Here is an 18,878-nt window from a genome sequence, read left to right as displayed (position 1 = left end):
CGACCCTCTTTAAAATACCCCTCCTCCATTCTACGTACTAGTGTTGTCAAGGGTAAAGAATATTGTCACATGTCTTTTGAATAGTTTCAGTGTGATTGGTAGTTACTGGTGCACTCCTCCCTCAGAAAATCCTGGATCCGACCCTGATTCTAATCATCGTGTTTTCTGCTGCTTTCCTTATCTGTGCGTAGTAGAATTAGTATGGAAACATCAGATAGAAAATTAACCCTATTTTATATCAGTTTTTTCTCATTTGTTTCTGTTATTGTAACTATTCGTAACTTAAATGAAAATAACCATGCATTTATTTCATTTCCGTTTCTTGGACCACTGTATCTAAAGTTTTGAACTAAGGATGGATAAACCAGGTTTCTATAAACACTGATCGCTGTTTTTTTTTTTTTTTGTTTTGTTTTGCCGAAACCAGTGTGATTTTCGCCGAGGCCGGTATCTGTTCTTGTAATTCTCATTTCGAAACAAGTTGCAAAAAGTATTTTTTTTAATGGAAAACCGAAACAAATTTTTGATAGAAAACCGAACCGGTTTAAGAAAACTTTCTTTTGAAAGTATTCAAAACTAGTTTTGTTTTTTCTAAAAACCTAAATCCAGAAAATCCGGATTTGGACAATTATTTTTCGTGCTTATTTTCTTGTCTGTGCACATGTTGATTCGTTCACCATATTTCGATTGATGATTAGATGAAAAATTTCCATCGAAAGAGCTGCTACTGTAGTCGTCACGTGACTGGTCACGTAAGATTTTAAGTTTTTCGCCGAGTTTATTATCTGTATATTTATTGCCTATGGGAGTCTAAGGACGTCACACAGAGAAGCCGCAAGCATAATAAGTCTGTGAATAGGAAAGATGGGAGTAAAACATCTTTAGCTTCCTTTGTATTCACTGCAGTTGCTTTGGTTTCATTGTGTTATTAAGTGAGAAAGGTTTCCACTATAAAATCGAATCCACAATATTAATGAAAACTTTTTTTTTTTTTAATGTTTAGTTATATACATACCAGTTCTATCGTTGTTTCATTGATACACATACAAGTTTTCACATGCGTTTTTAACTTGAGAAAGCCTAATGCTGTGTCTGCTCTTAACGCTATATTATTTACTGTGTACTCCTTTTTTGAATTGTCCTATCGTATTGAAATGCATATTTTTAACATTTTTTTTCCTTTTCCTGAAAACAAGAGTATTAACAAAAAGGGCTTATGAGGGTGAGTAATTCGTAAATTTGGATCTCATTGAGCAGATGCTCCCCTTGTGGTACCTCACACTCTTTTTTTCACATAGTGTTCTAATAGATTGTTAATCTTTTGTAGAATAGCTTTCCAGCTGTTATTGGCTAGCTCGCGCGCCTTTGGTATACGGGCTCCCGGGTTCGTTTCCCGTTGAGAAAGCCTTGATGTTTGAATGCATTTCTGTGGTTGGATTCCATCTTAAACGGTAGATCTCCACGTTTCGTATAGCCTCGGTGTTGAAAGGGACTCTTTAAACTCCAATAACATCAACCAATCTTTTATGGAATAAGTGGTTTACTGTAAAGACATTCCATAAAAGTTTTCATTTGTAGGAAGATTCGTGATAGGTTTTTGACTCAGTCTGTCAACAAGAGATTAACACTGCAATTTATAGCAAGAAATGTAAGCAAAAGGCTAGTACTCAGCGAAAAAAAAAAAAAAAAAAATCTAGGAAGCGCTCTCGGAAAACTCTATTCCATCTTGAGCCTAAACATAGTTCGAGAAGGATTTTAAAACCTCGAGGAGAAATGTGGATTGCGAAGCCCAAATCATCTTGTCGGAAATGAACAAATGTTAATGGCCACTTACTTGTCGCTGTTCACCATTGTTCACTTTTTTTTCTATTACCTTCCAGACGGCGGAAATAAGTAGTAAAGAAACTGCTCCAAATTGCATTTATGTCTCCTTTATCTAAATTGAGTGTAGGTTTCTTTTTATGAATGTAATAGGCTTCTTTAATTTTCGTTCGGTTCTTGTTTTTGCTTTCTCTACCAAACGTGAATTAGCAATGTTATGTTAATTATCTTTAAGATGCGCTGCCAATCCAGATAACGGTTGTATACTACGAGATTTAGATGTGCGGAAGTGCTCAATACGGTGGGTGGTCCTTCGGTATATGGGAAAAAATAAATTTTCGAATTTCTTCCGCCGCACCCCCTATTTGTTTTTCTTTGGTAATAAAAACATCATACACAAAATTTCACAAAAATCCATCAACGTTAACACGTGCCGCAAAGCTGTTGATTTCTGCAAATAAAAAATCCAGTTGAATTTCAATGACACTCGATTTACTATGTGTCAATAAACGTATAATAATTATCTTATCACAAATGTAAGTAGAACAATATAAAGTTTTTCTCCGTAATTCAGAATTGACTGGTGTTCAAATACAGTTGATTGGTTATCAGGCAACAAGCTACCAGCATCACAATCATCGTCCGTACATATAGTACTTATAGTAATAAGTAGCGTTATGAACCACTGTGGAAAAGATATTTGGATCTGTTTCTCATGCCAATTGCTTCATTAATAAAATTTAGATTAGTTAGAAATTAATAAGTTAGTAAATACCAATAAAAATGATAGTGGCTGATACTCAAAAAATGGACAAATATATATATTTGAAATGTAGATCGACTTAACGATAACTTTTACTTTTTACACAAGGTAACTTTTCCACATCCTGAAACAAATCTCTATAGTCTTTCACCACTTGCAAAAGGAATTGCTTCTGTTGTTCATTTTTAGTTAGAACTGCATTGTAATCTTCTAATTAATTTTACGCTCTTTCCGGTGCGTCATTTGTAATATGCAGCTTATCAACTACCTTTTTCCCGAAAATAAATTCATTATTTGTCGACCAGCAAACCGGATCAAGATCAAAAGAATCTGTAGAAATCCGAAACCTTTCGAAGAACTTTTTCGTGTTTCCTGTCACAAAATCAGCAGTTTCTTTTCCTTCAATATCACCTATTTCACTAGCGTGCAGTTCAAATCGCTTCATTGTTTCATACGAAATTTCACAGTTTTAAATTTCCCTGTCATTTTCTCTTTTTGTTCATTACTGACATTCTCGTCAAAAAATGAAAGTGACGCACATTCTGAGAGGTACCAAAGATGCCGAGAAAACTTCAACAAAGTCATTCTCAAGACATCAGAGTTTATAAGTTTGTACGTTTGAAGGCTCTTCAAATAATGTAAATCTTGATGTGGTGCACGAGATGCACTGGGACAAGTAAACCAAGCTTTTACATACAATAGAACAAGAAAAGTGCATACTCGACCCAGTCCTTCTTCTTTCCACTCACTTAGTTTAAACTGATTACGGAAGAGAGATATTTTTAAGCAATTTAATGGTTTTTCCATCCACCTTTTCTGATGTACAGCTCCACGGAAACGTAAAGAAGTACCTCGAGGAGGCGTACTTCCTAGAAAAATTACTGTAAGCTACAAAAGTTCTCTGTAATCTTCTCTGCAATGCTCCATTTTCAAAAGCAAGAACTAGTATATCTTTCTTCGTGTTGCAGAGAACCGAAGTGACACTTCGATCAGAAATTCCTATAACAAAATTGTTGTGTTGAAATCTCCACCACTGTTTTTGGAAACGCTTAAAAATTGGCACCTCTGTACTGGAAGAAAGTGAAACACATTCTTCAAATACACACTTTAATATCAATTCAAAAATATGATGCCTACGCGGAAGATGAAAAATATAAAAAATATTTTCCAATTTCTGTTCAAGAAGAATACAAGCTCCATTGATACGTCCAGTATTAAAAGTTGTGTCCCAATGCTTCTGCTGTTGCGATTAATATCTGTATGGAGCTCTATCAATCATTTTATAGTGATCAAGAGCCGCAACGAGTCGTGGAGTAAGGAAACGCATTTTTCCTCTTCTTCTCGAAGATCCTATCACTGCCTCATCAGAATCCACTCCTTCCATTGGAATTGTATTTTCTGTTTGGCATAGATCTTCGTCTTCACCACTTGAACTGATATCGACTATTCACCCAATTCGCTCACTTTACACTGTTTCTCTTTATATTTCTGATTGCGCGACGTTTCAAGCTCTAGTCGCTTTGCTACTCTTTCTTCTTCACGAGCTAGACACATGTTCCTACCAACCATATTTCCAAGAGGTCATTTTTGCCTTTGAGATATAAGGAATTCTTTATCTTCCTGAATTTGTATTGTCTAAATCATTTGCATGCGCTATATCAAATAAATCGTCTAACATATCTGAGAAATATATGTGTCTTGTCTCTTCTTCCTTTCACTATTTCTTATACTTGACTTTTGAAACCAACACCACATTTCGTACAATCCAGTGAGTTTATCGATGCTGTGGTAAGTATCCTTGATCAGTATTCTTGCTTTAGACCAAAAATTTCTGTTTCACGAACAGCTAACAGAGTACTCTCTCTTAAAGGTAATTTCACCGTTCGCAAGTTATAAAAGAACTCACTAAGTACTTGTCTGTTGTTCGGTAACTTAGAACCCAATATCTGTTCACTCATATTACCAACGAGGTAAATACCATTGCGATGACTGTATTCACTATGCAAAGAACACGTAATTATCACTGTTCATTTAATCACACGTAATGACACAAGGTCCACAATGAAACATCAATCCCCTGAAAATATCGATCACATTATCATATCAAAAGACTAGAAATACGAAATGGAAAAATTCAAGTACATATTATAAGTAGTAGTAGAATAATAATATAATAATTAATAATATAATTATTAATATATCCACCACAATAAGAAATGACTTACGTTGTCCGTTATGGAAGGATTAGCTCCAAGATTCAACAAAATGTTGTAATAATGTCCATTGTCCTTCATTATAGCAGCATAATGCAATGGAGTTCGCCCCGCGTGATCTTGTTCATTGAGAGACTCAGGAAAGCGTCCTCCAAGGTAACGCATTACTTCTGTGTGATTATAGAGCACCGCTTTATGAAGTGGAGTCGCGCCTAGGCTATCTCTAGCACAAGCAAATTTACGTCTATCTAAATTAGCTTGCAAGTCTCGAAGATTTCCTTGCGCTGCTGAGTCGTGGACTGCTTGTATTTTGGCCTGCAAAAATAAATAAATAAAAATAAATTCCCACACATCTAATGTAATCCGTTACCATGTCATGCACAAACATGCCTACAACATTTGTGATTCTTAAAAAGGACATATCCCATGTGGAACATTTATAACTTAAACGTTAGTGAATTAATAATTATACCTTCTAAATGAGAATTATAAAATAATTTACCTCGGAAGCGTTTAATTATTTTCTTTTCCTAATATATTTCGCTTCCTGTTTTATTCCACTGGGAACATTTTCAGGAAATTTTATTCAGAATAACCAGTTGACTTTTTATGTTACATCCTATTGGTCTCTTCTATAGACAGAAAACTTTCACCAATATTTCACCAATTCTTTGATAATCATTTATTTTCATTAATCATTTGTCTCCTTTAGCCTACGAGGCCTAACTATGAAAGTTAAACTGAAAAATTTTATTCTTTTTAGAGATGAATAAAGGGGCAATCAATTACGTATTTGAGTGAATCAATATATTCGTATTTGAGTGAGTATTCTAACAATGTCAAGGAGGTGTTTGTTGCATCTGTACTGCCAGATACATAAGGTCATACACAATAATGGCCCCCTTTATCTTAAAAGTAAGCTGACGTTCCGAAATGAAATCCATCCATACGAAACAAAACGTTCCCGTACACTTGACATCCCGCGGCATACATTAACAAAAGCAACGAAATCATTCTCTATTTCAGTTGCGAGAGCATTGAATTCATTACCTCCCGATATAATCGAGGGCAAAGGATTCTTGACTTTAAAATGTAGGGTAAAGGATCATCTTTTATATCAACAAAAACTTAGCTCGAGTATCAACACCTTGGACTGCAGCAAGTAAACCAATTTTGTATGCATTTTATGTTATAGAGGAAAAGTATTACTGTATCTGAACAACTATTATATTCTTACTTAATATTGGTTTTAATCATATATACGGTATATATATATATATATATATATATATATATATATATATATATATACAAGGTAGTAGGTAACTCCACCGAAAAACGTTGGGAGGTGATTCCTTATATGAAATGGAAGAAAAAAGCTCTGATAAACATGGGTCGAAAAACGTCTCCTTTCAGAGTTATGAAACGCCGAAAATTCGAAAAATCACGTTTCAAAACATCCTGATTTAGAAACTATAGGACCTATCCCAAGCGGTTTAAGGAATTACACAGGAACTAGTATGCGCTCTATCTAAATATCCGTGTCTTACCATTCTCCGTTATCCGCGAAACGAACTGTAAAAAGGAAGTTGAAATGTAGGGAAACTCCTTTAAGTACTAACGGTGCGTTGGTTTCGCTGGTACCGGTGAAGTCTAAAACATGAAAATTGAGACAGAACGCATAATAGTTCCTGTGTAATTCCTTAAACCGCTTGGGATAGACCCTATAGTTTCTAAGCCAGGCCGTTTTGATACTTGATTTTTCGAATATTCGGCGTTTTATAACTCTGAAAGGAGACGTTTTTGACTCATGTTTATTAAGACTTTTTTCTTCCCTTTCATATAAGGAATCGCCTCCCAAAGTTTTTCGGTGGGGTTACCTACCACCCTGTATATATATATATATATATATATATATATATATATATATATATATATAATATTATTTTGCAGACAACTAAATGCTAAATGCTTATTGTCTTTATATATGTAAATTTATATGTAGATCTCTATACATATGCCTATGTAACATTTCTGTATCATTTCTACTTGTACTTTTGTTAGGTTAGGTGGTAGAGCAGCCTACGGCTGAACCTTGCCTCATGCATAAAGGCATTTTCAATTTAATTCAATTCAATTATGAAATAAATGGGTAAATTATTATAATGGTAGAAAACGAAAGAACTTGGAGAAAAGCTGTCCACTATAGGATCCAATTGTCTGTTTCAAACCTGTAGCTATTCACACAAGAGATAAGTTCTTCTTTATCACTGAGACAGGATATCGTTAAGTCTTAACTTCCCACGTTTGGAAGTCAAGAGGTTTCGGTTTTCGCATTATCTCCTGCCTTCTTTTCTGTGTTTTAAAAGCGACTTACTGATGATCGAAATGCTTAAATATTTATTTTTTTCTAAATGTTCATAATATGCATAATTCTCAAGAAAATGACGTTAGTACCTTATATTTTGTCTTTAAAATAGTTAAAAGTCGTCTTACCAGGTAATGCGGTACATTATCCAAAAAGCTTTGCATTTCAGAGTTGTTTGAAGTGTGACCAAGAAGCCGTTCTCCCTGTCCATTGAGTATCATAGCTGCCAATTGTTCTGTATTGCCAGTTGCAATTAATCTTCCGACCTCTCTGTCACTTGAGCCTTGTCTACTTGTTAGATAGTATTCCGCAACGTTTCCTTTCTGCAAGCGTAAAAATAACATTTATTATTCTAGTTATTCGATTCAAAGTTTATTTGAATTTAATAGATTTTAAAAAAACCTTTCGATAGAACCAATAAAATTAAAATATGGAATGTAGATTTGCCATAAAAAAAGACTGCGAATTATTAAACTGTTTTACTGAGAGTATAAAACCAGAATTGTACATGATGGAAAACAGCTTCTGCAATAGTCCAAAGGGGTGCAAGACGAGATAATTCTGGCGCAAACACTACTTTTAATAGCAATGGATTGGGTAATAGGAATTGTGACCAGGAATTGCAGACCAGAAATAGAGTGGCAGTCCTTCAAATTCCATTGAGAATATAAACTCAGAAATGTACGTCGTGGAAAATAGCTGCAAATAGTCCAAACCGATCCGAGACGAGAGGTATTCTGGCGACACGAGATGTATTCTACTACTTTTAATAACAATGGAATTAGTCATCAGAAATGTAACAAGCAATTAAGGACCAGGAACAGAGTAGCAGTCCTTAAAATCAGATCTAGCATTTGTAGATGACTTATATTTATTAACAGCTTGGCTATAAACACATGAAAAAAAGAAAAAGAAGTTAGTATATAGAACAGCAAAAAACTGGATTGAAAAGAAAAAAACTAAAATCACACAGATAAATACAGGAAGGAGAGAAAATTAACATTGCCTGGAGAAGGAATATCGAAAGAGAAAAATTCAGTTACTTATGGAGCATTGTGAATAAAAAGGTGGTACAGAAGATGGCGTTCAAGAAAGACTAATAAAAATACAATTTGCTTATCAGTTATTTAAAACCAGTGTAGAAATAGAAAGAAATATCTTTCAATACTAAAATAATATTTTAAACTCGAAAATCGAAAGTGTTCTTTAATATAAATCTAAAACTACTAACAATATAATTAAAACAAAAACAACAATAACAAAAGAAAAAAGAAAGCACTTGGCGTCACAACCCAGTTTGTGGGCCTAAGCCTGCTCCAGCGCCACCTGCTAGCGACCGGCTGAACTACGTCCATTCTTGTGGCGAGCACGTAGTCAGCACGCTGCGACGCCCTATTTCTAACAGGCGCATCAGGAGTTTTCTAGACCTAGTTGTCGTCACGTCTTGTTTTCACGTGGCTCCTCAGTTTGCCTCACGACGCTGGGTGGACACCGAATAATATGACTAGCAAGATAAAATGTATTTATTATTAACTGGTGCGGAACATGTTACACGTGAAATAGTCAGATTGAATAACAAACAATAATGAAAGAAAGCAAAACAAGAATCAACACATAATAATAATAATAATAATAATAATAATAATAATAATCGAAAATGGACATGGGCAGGGCGAGTTATGAGGAAAGATCCAAAAATTTAATTAAACAAGCCACACAATGAAACCCTTTAAGAAAAAGTAGAAGAGGTAGACCGGAGAAAACATGAAGTAGAAACATCCTAAAGATGTGGTGACAAGACAAAGTATTTGGAAGCTCTATGCCGCAATAGGAGTGAAGTGACAAAAGTAAATAATACAAGAATAACTGAAAATTTATAAACTTGATGAAATTCTCTCAAATAACGTGAACAATCTACCCCAGTTGTGTCCTGAAATTGACTTAACCTGATATAAGCGAGTATAGTGTCTTCTTGTTTTAGCTCTCAGTTTCCAGAACCTATTCCAAATGATTACCATTACGACCAATGAACACGTTAGTTTATATTAATGTATTTTCTTTTCTCTCTAATGAAATTAAACTTGCTCATGCATCTTAGTACTAAATTCATAAAGGTTATGGTTAAATATTATTCCGGTTTACTCACCGAATCGGTAACATCCACAGGAGCTCCAGATTGAACAAGGATCTCGTAATTATAGTGAGCTTTATCTAAATCATCACACATAGCTGCACAGTGCAATGGTGTTCTTCCTTCCTATAGAATTATATATGAAAAGAAAATAATGATTAAATATTTTTCAGAAGCATACGCTATGTATACATAAAGCTAAAAGTTATGTATAGATTAACAAATTCGTGTTTCGTGTACAAGGTGTCTATCGGTCACGAATGTCACGAAAAAGTCACGAAATCAGAAAAGGTCATGAAAGTCACGAAATTTAGCTTTTGGGTCATGATTTTTTTTAACTGTACAAATGTAAGTACAGATTGGAAGTTTTCGTTCTGTAAAACGTCAAAATTCACCACCAAAAATGTCTATGGTCGGTTTTAGACGCTACCAAATCGCAAGCAAAGTACGTTTCTATCGCATGGATGAAAATTCGGCGTAATTTGCGCTCAAATTTGCTCTTGAAAATGTTAGGAAATTTTATGATTTGGTGAAGAAAAGGTCACGAAAAAGTCACGAAATTTCATTTTGGAATTTTAGTAGACACCCTGGTATATTTTTATAAGTCTTGTATAGGTTCTTGTGAAGATTATAAACTAAGTACGATAGTTGGAAGTTTACTTTAATGCTTTCCAATGTCTTATGAAGTTTTAACATTTTAGGCTCATAACGCGAACTGTAATTCAGAAACTTTAGAGACAACCAAACCAAATCAGATCACTTGGCGTAACAACCCGATTTGTGGGCCTGAGCCACTCCACGCCATCTGTTAGCGACAGGTGAAACTACGTCCAGCCTAGCGACGAACACATGGTCAGCGCGTCACGTCTTTTTTATTCATGTGACTCCCCAGTTTGCCTCACGACGCTGGGTGGACGTCGAAAATTGGTGCAGCAACGGTCAGGAATCGAACCCGGGACCACGCGGACATGAGTCCAACGCTCTAACCATTGGTGTCCCCCAGAAACAACCAATAAATGCTAATAAAGGGTGTATGAGCTAAGATAGTCACAAAACAACAACATAATAATAATAAAAAGTGGTTACAATCTACTAAGCAGATTTACGTTGATGAGGATAAAATAGTCATGGCAGGAACACGCTTATCAACCATTACTAGTGGTCTGTCAGGTTAGTGCATTGAGTAACTGAAGAATGTTTTTGGACAAAATCATCACGTAATACCACCAAAGGCCAAAGGTGTCAGAATTTAATGCCGGTGTTCTAGTTCTAGTAGAAATGTTTAAAGAAAAAAGAACTGTTTTGTTAGTTTTCTTTAAAACCGTAAAAATACTAATTTCACGTAAAGGTACTTTGATAACACTGAAGTGATAGTAATTTTAGTTATACTATTTATAACGTGTTCCTTGTACGTATATATATTGCCATGGCAATATGGATTTGCCATAACCACAAAGTGCTTCATAAATACCGAAATGGAATTTGAGGTAAATGAAGTAACAGGTATTCTACATGGCACTTTTCAGGTTTTTTTTTTTTTCTGTGGTAGAGAGGTAGTATGCAAGTTGAATTTCTCCATCTCCATTTAATCTTTTTGGTAAATGTCATATGTCGTACATTGTGATTGACCTTGACCTGCTAATATAAGAGTAAAATATTATGGGGTACAGGCTTTCTAGCTCCTAAGTTATGCACAGTCAAAGTTTTAAATCATGAAATTGGACACAGTAAAAACTTGTAGCAATTAAAAATCAATCTTGGGGAGAAAAAAATCAAATAAGGACAACTTTTTACAACTATGTGTATTTCACTTGTTAATCTTTTGTTTATTACCTATATAAAATTCCTAACAACTACATTTTCTGATAGATCCCTGATTATTTATTTATATCTCTGTAATAGCTATTAAATTGATGTTTTTTTTTTGTCCAAAGATTTTGGGAGTTCAATTATGCACATACTTCATACTGTAAATAAGACTTACTTAAAGTAATTGTAAAGCTAAGAATTACAGTACAGATTATCTTACCCATTTGTCTTAGTTTTACGTATTTTTTTACACTAATTTAAGGGATGGTCTTATATATCCCTCCCAAAATTTAAGAGTTGTGCGCCAATGTACTCATGTGTCCAAAGAGGATGGACCCTGTATTCAACCGTATAACCATATGTTGTAAGGGCCCGGAAGTTGAGGAAAAATCCTCTTTTTTAGTGCCCGAAGACGAGGCTTAACATATGTTCATTTTGGGTCATTGTAGGCCAGAAAATGTTGGATTGTATTTGTCCTTTTTTGCCTTTTTCGGTGTTTTTTTAAAAGCTTTTCATAGGTCTTTTTTTTTTTCACTTCGTCTTTCGACAATAAATTTACTGGCCATTAACTCGAATCACCGCCACTTCGTAAATATCTTTTCTTTAGTAAAGAAAATTCCAATGATAAAACATTCTTCAACGACTGGACTGATAAGAGCAGATCTGCAACAATCACAAGTCAGATAAGGAGGCGTAACAATGTCCTCCAACAAGGGGGGCTGAGGGTGGTGGCTTTCTTATTTTAGTTTGTACTTCAGTTTGTGGAAGAAGGACAGACCGTTAACCTACCAGAAGCTTGTATTTCTTGAGCATTATTCATTAAATATGTAATTCTAATTAAATTGGGTCTTATTGGTTCTTTTTTTCCAGTTTTTAGGTCCTTTTTAGATATTTTTAGGTCTTTTTATAAGTCCTTTGTAGGCGATTTTTAGGTCTTCAACTTCCGAACCCTAGTTATAATAAACTCATCAAAGAAGGTAAATTAGGTCAATAACCAACCACGTGGCAAGCACATGGCAAATAAGTATATTTTGGTACTTTTTTAAATCATAGAGGAGTGCAAGTTTGACCAACCAAATTTACAGAAGTATATATTCGAGTCCTAGAGAACGTTAACCGAATTGTATTTTTTTTTGGACTATTCTCAAATTTAAGGGATGTCCTATGTATCCTTCCCAAAATTTAAAATGAGAGCATCTATGTACCTATGAAAGAGAATGGAGCCCTATGCTCAACCATATAACGTGATAAATCCTCAACAAAAAATGAAATCTTTGAGTTTTACGTCCCGCGGTTATGCCGGTTAGGCTAAAGGAGACGGTGATTATGAGAGATGAGTGAAATAGTGAAATGAAGAAAGTGGGAGGAAACGGGAGAACCCCGAGAAAACCCACGAACACGGTGTTTGTCCACCACAAAGTTCACTTGGCGAGGGCTGGGATCGAACCCGGGACTCCAAGCACCAGAGGTGAACGCTCTACCACTGAGCCACCGCGCCCCCTAAATCCTCAACAAAGTGGGTACAGTAAGCCAAAAACCTTCAAAATGTTCATTTTTGGTAATTTTTTTTATTCATAAAAGGGAACGAGAAGGACCTACCGAACTTAGAGGTGCATTCCTCGGTCCTATACTACCTACCATACCAAATTTTTAGTTTTGGCAATTTCCAAAATTTAAGTGGGGTGGTCCTGTGCACCTTCCCAAAATTTGTGGGGTTGGCCAAGGTACCCCTTCCAAAATGAAAAGGACATTGACCTCTGTGGCAATATGGTACGTGGTCAGTTATCATGACGTTCCCCAGCCAATCAGCGCCGAGTGTGATCAAATGGGAAAATACTGCCATTACGTTTATATTGTGAACATGTCATGCTGATCACATTCATTCTATAGGTTAATCAGACTTCATGCCATTCATTTTTTTTTTCATAGTATGATCAAGTTTTACGACATACAATTGAAATCAGCCTCTATTTACGACATTTGATTGAGATCAGCTTCTATCATTCGACTTGAGCGGCATTTATATGTGTATCTGTTCCACGACTAACTCACTATAAGGAGTTAGTAAGTAATGCAAACAAGTTGCTAGGATTTATAATTAGAAATACTAAGTATTTTAAGAAACCAGAAATTCCTATAATTCTCTATAATAGTTTAATTAGGAGTAAATTGGATTATGCAGCTATTATTTGGAATCCATATTATAAAGAACATATACATGATATAGAACATATACAAAATAAATTTTTAAGGTTTCTGTACTACAAGGTTAATAATAGATATTGCCCATATTATTTATCCAATACTATACTAAGAGAATACTTTAGACTAACTTCACTCAGAGTTCGCCGATCAGTACTGTCCTTGATTTTTCTGAAAAAACTATTCAACAATAGAATAGATTGTCCTTCTTTACTCTCTCAGGTTTCTTTATATGTACCAGGCCTTAGGCCTAGATACGATCTCTTCTTTTGTGTTTCATTTTCAAGAACTACTCAACACAAAAATTCATCGATTGTTAGAACTTTAAAACTGTATAATTTTGTGTCGAGATATTGTGATATATTTTTTGATACTGAATCACATTTTCATGCAAAAATTAAACAACTATGTATAGATTTGGAGCTCTCTGGCTTAATGTTTTGAAATGGATTTTTGCTCGTAATGTGTACACTCAAGAGATAAAAACACCAACTAAAACATTATTGGTATGTCCTTTTATATAGAATAGTATTGAATTGAAATTAATATTTGTGAATTGAAATTGAAATAATGAATTCAAATTAATATTTGTAGTGCATTACTAATATATGTACAATTTGCAGGAAAGTGCTTATACTTACATTTATTTTTTGTTTCTTGTACCTTTACTGTATTTGTATTTTGTATTTTTTTTTATCTTGTCTCGTTTTGACTGTAGCTTACTTATTTTATTTTACTTTCTTGTCTATTTTATTTTAGAATAATTGTATCTTATTAAAATACTATGTTAATAAGGCTATTGTAGGATTGTAATCCTGTATGCCTTTTACAAATAAATAAATAAATAAATAAATAAATAGATATCTCTTGTAAAACTTATTCAATTAGAACTTGGATGTGCCTTCTTCCAGTTTTCAGAAATAAGCTAATTGTTTGAGTTTGCATTCCATCAAAGATAAGAGGATAGAAGAGACTAAACTCCACACCATATTGCAGGTTTGCACTAAAAAATTCTACATAAAAAATATTGGGGTCGCGGTGGCTCAGTGGTAGAGCGTTCACCTCTGGTGCTTGGGGTCCCGGTTCGATTCCAGTCCCCGCCAAGTGAACTTTGTGGTGAACAAACATCGTGTGCGTGGGTTTTCTCGGGGGCTCTCCCGTTTCCTCCCACTTTCTTCATTCCACCATTTCATTCATTACTCATCATCACCGTCTCCTTTAGCCTAACCGGCATAACCGTGGGACGTAAAACTCAAAGATTTCATTTCATTTTTTTTTACAAAAAATATTCGATTTTGACAAAATTTGGTATATTTTCTGTGAGCATTGCGATCATCCGTATTGGTTAGTGTTGAAGACGGTCAATGACAAACGGATAAAAGAGGGTAAGCACCTTTAAACTTCGAATAATATAAGAAAAATAATTTTCCTCCACAACCTTCTAAAATGATTCAATTTCAATGGAATATGGAGTGTACTCTATATGTTCCTTAAGGCCTCCCAATCATCTTCACTGCATGGGATTAAAATCAGTCAAGAGTAAAGGGTAAAATTTACCTTTTACCGCGATTTAGGATGTGTTTCATGATAGCTTTCGTAAAAAATTATTTGATTTTGATAAAATATGATGCTGCATATGTACTATGAGTCCTTCCCACAGTCCCTAACTTTGGATATAAAATCAGTAAATGATGAGAAAATGATTTTATCCCTCCTCCCGATTTAAAAAAAATTGTTTCGCGAAAATTTTGTAAAAATTTCTCCGTTTTGTATGAAATACTAAAATTGGTAAAGGGTAAGGCGGTATTGTCCAGTGAAAAGCAAAGAAAATACTTTTGCTCGTTCTTCATTGCACATCACTGGTTCTATATCTAGTCAAAGTCTCACATTATAGGCTGCTCAAATATATGATTTTACCGATCTATATAATAAACATAATATATAAGATTTCACCAGCATATTGTGTCAGTATGATGTAATTGAATTACCGTATCTAAATAATGTGGCATATAAAACTCGACAAGCCTAGTAATGAATTTATTTGACATGATCGGTATATGATCTGAAAATGACCCTGATGGAAACGATTTTATCTGTTCTATATTAGTGTCTGATATTTGCTCAAAACACTTTCCTTGCAAATATTTTATGTCTATATTTCTTAGTAATCTATCACTATAATGACGATTAATATTAAAATTCAACCACTAACCATATCCTGCATCCGTACTCCTTGAGGAAATATATCCTTGATGTGAGTGATAACATCTGTATGACCTCCAAGTGCTGCTTTGTGTAAAGGTTGGGCTCCGTTTTCGTCTCTTCCCAACACAAGTCTTTTATTTACATCAGTCAAACGAGAAACTTCTAGAAGATCTCCTGCTCCAGCAGCAGAATGGATCTTTGCGATACGATCCTAATAAAATAGAAATTTTTATATTACTTAACTTTATACATACATATACGAGGTGTGTTAGAAAAGTAATTAGACCGATGAATTTTATTACTTTTGCAAATCAAGGTTATTCCTTCAAATGGCTCTCCATTGGCAGCTACACAGCAATGGAGACGTTGTTTTCATTCTTCGTAGCAGTGCTGAAAGGCTTCTGCTAGAGTACTTATCAGTTCGTTTGTTACACTCTTTTGGATACTATCCAGAGTACATAAATTGCGCCATTTCAAATGGTTTTTGAGGAAAGGAAAAAAAAAAGGAAGTCACATGAATTGATATCCGACGAATAGAGTCCTCGAACCACAGGAATGCTTTTTTCTGCCATAAATCATTGATGAAGACATGGTCATGTGACATTCTGCATTATTGTGGTGCAGCATCCAAGTGCGTGCAATGCATATCTCACACGTGCTCCCTTTCCCTGAGTTTTTCAAGAACTTCCCGATAAAAGGTTTGATTGACAGTTCGTCCTAGTGGCATAAACTCCTTGTGGACGATCCTCTGACTATATATATATATATATATACCTTAAGTTGAAGGTGTTTCCACTTTTCTTGGCCTTCTTAAAAGGACTTGTGTTATCTGAACACTTGTGTGGATAGAGAATGTTCTCCATAAGGCCTTTGTGATATTTCATAAAGCACAGTAGCGGATTCGCCAAGCTTTACAGAAAATTTGATGGCACAACGTTTACTCAACTTTTTGGCGGTCCATTTTCGTACGTCACTCACAAACACAACTTCACTTCAGTCGCTGTCAACAGCACTGTCAACATCGTGTAGCAAATGGAGAAAGTTCAAACTTGTACTGAGCCAGCAGCAAGGGTTAACTTAACTGCCTTGTGAAGGTGGAGAGAGCAGCGTTGTCGGTTCGTTCATAATGTTGCCAGTTTCGTTACTTCTCTAACACACTTCTTATATATAAATGTCATGGCGTGTCATAATATAATATATACAAGGTGTTTCACTCTTTCTAGGCCCCAGATCTGCACTTATAGAAATCAAACTATTGGTGATGATGTAATGAAATTTGGTACGGACATAGTGTATGAAATGCATGGTCACATCATTGGTTGCTCTTGAGGAGAGTCACATAAGTAAAACTCAAAATATATTATGAATAGTTTGATTTTTATATGCGAAAATCTGGAGCCAAAAGCAAGTGAAATACCCTTAAGGTGATAACATTATTCTTTTCATGAACTTTCCGTTAACCAATGTTTCCAAAGGAAACGTAGTGTAATGAACACACTGTATAAAAATGAAGTTCATGCTTGAAAATTCAAGTATAAAGTGCCAAGGAACAATACTTTACCATATATGAAGGAACGTTTTTGATGAAAGCCCTCACGTCTTCATTCCACGATGTTTTTCCGATTAGTTTTTTGCCTTTGCCTTCCAAAACAAGATCGTCAAGTTTGTTGATATCTCCAACCTTCACCCAGTGGTCAATTTGGTCATCTGTTACCTTTCGCATGTTGATTGGAGCCAACGTAGGCGCAGACTGCAATACAAAACAGAATGGAGAAACTTTATTTAGCTGAAAAGTAATAGAATGATACATTTTACATTCGGTTGAAAAAGCACTGGTGTATAAAATGGATTAATATTTTATTTTGTTTCTTTGTTCAACTTCAACAGGGAATATTCTTCCCCATTATTGAAGTCTTACATTTTCTACATTCAATTCATGTTACATAAATACAAAGAAAAGAAAGGAAAAAATAAAATTAACATATCAAGTAGTAGAAACAATTCAAGTTCAGAATTATGGAATTCTTTTTGGGACCCTCCTCTTGTTTCGAGTTTGATGTGTGCTAGAATATTTCAGTTTAACTAATTTTTTCTTGCCCTCTCGTAGCTAAGTGGTTACCGTACGCGACTTTGGCGTGGGAGATCTATTTTCGATTCCCGACGGAGCTCATGTGGTTCCACGTTAAGCTGTAAGTCCACGTTTGAGATTGATTCATTTATGTTGAGCCGAATTTGAATGTGCTACTTACCTAGGAAATGCTGTTTCCACCACTGGTTATGTTCTATTTGTAGGCCATCTCTATTGACTATTGTCTGGTATCGCAGTTTCCATCGTAGGAGGTTGTGTTGCAGCTGGACCATGTGCATCGCATTCCACTCCTCTTTACAAGCTTTCCACAGGTTGGAGACGGTACGAACTCGACGATGGAACAAGCGCCGCTTGAGGAGTCCGAAAGCACAAAAGTACATGGGCTGACATCTGGACTCTTGACAGGGATGCCAGAGAAGGAAATTCGCGAAATTCGAGTTTCTTGTTACGTACGGTGATATAGTTCCAGCCATGTTTTCCTCGTGTACCTGGATGCCTTTCTTGTTTTGGTCCAGTTCAACCTGTTCACGTCTTGTCCGTACAATACTGGGATTTCATGCTAGTACATTTCAGACAGGACATGGGTTTGGTAGTACGTATCATTGATTTTGACTTTTTCCTCCATCTTTCGGAGACGCAGTTTGGTCCTGTAAGGGAAACAGGCCATAATCATGAACCCTTTGGGGAAAATCGTGGAGCACTGGCGGAAGAACATGCTTCCGCCCTTGGCGTCAACAGGTCTGTATGTAACAGCACGAACTTGACCACAGTCGGTGAGGTAAATCCACACCTCATCAAGGGTAACAGCAAACTTCCAGCGGTCATTCATACAGCCTCCTGCAGTATCTTTTCCGCTCAGCCATATGACACGATTTCAGGGCGTGCATACTAGGGATGGCCAGAACCGGTTCCTGGTAAAACCGGTTTTCGGGCATGAATGGATCCGGTTCTAGAAGATCCGGTTCCGGAACCGGTTCTTCGGATCCAGGTATGGAACCGGATCCCAAGATCCAGTTCTGGAACCGGGTTTTCGGATCGAGGTCTGGAACCGGTTCCGAAACCGGTTCTGAAAACCGGATCTCCAAGAACCGGTTCCTCGTTGAACCGGTTCCGCTGGAACTGAAACTTTGTGACCATCCCTACTCTAAACCCGAGCTGCTGGCAGACTGAACAGTGTGCTAAATGAAATGGTGGAAGCGACAGGCAGGCGCCCAGGCGGCGGCGGCTTGTCTCATTTGGCTAAATAAACTGGGTAACTGGCATACTCATTGGCTAAA

At 35.8% G+C, this 18,878-nt stretch overlaps 2 protein-coding genes across 5 annotated transcripts in view; one reads left to right on the top strand and one right to left on the bottom strand.

Annotated features, from left to right (window-relative positions):
- Positions 1-18,878, top strand: part of LOC145672160 (uncharacterized) — a 315,761-nt gene that overhangs the window by 66,137 nt on the left and 230,746 nt on the right. Inside the window, exon 4 of one of the 4 annotated variants that reach the window (XM_081741503.1) lies at positions 17,805-17,833. The exons of the other annotated variants lie outside the window; for them this stretch is intronic. Within the exon in view, the coding sequence (XP_081597629.1) occupies positions 17,805-17,818 (14 nt within the window). The 3' untranslated portion in view covers positions 17,819-17,833. Of the gene's footprint in view, positions 1-17,804; positions 17,834-18,878 lie in introns of those variants that run through there. 4 annotated transcript variants of the gene reach the window in all.
- Positions 1-18,878, bottom strand: part of LOC145672159 (uncharacterized) — a 155,471-nt gene that overhangs the window by 38,990 nt on the left and 97,603 nt on the right. The window contains exons 9-13 of the mRNA XM_081741499.1: positions 17,074-17,262; positions 15,520-15,723; positions 9,312-9,422; positions 7,294-7,488; positions 4,810-5,112 (exon numbers count right to left, since the gene is read on the bottom strand). Of these exons, the coding sequence (XP_081597625.1) occupies positions 4,810-5,112; positions 7,294-7,488; positions 9,312-9,422; positions 15,520-15,723; positions 17,074-17,262 (1,002 nt within the window). The remainder of the gene's footprint in view (positions 1-4,809; positions 5,113-7,293; positions 7,489-9,311; positions 9,423-15,519; positions 15,724-17,073; positions 17,263-18,878) is intronic.

This window comes from Thermobia domestica, chromosome 15 (genome assembly GCF_964235325.1).
Source record: "Thermobia domestica chromosome 15, izTheDome1.hap1.1, whole genome shotgun sequence".
Taxonomy (NCBI): Eukaryota; Metazoa; Arthropoda; class Insecta; order Zygentoma; family Lepismatidae; genus Thermobia; species Thermobia domestica.
This window is presented reverse-complemented; position numbering and strand designations above follow the sequence as displayed.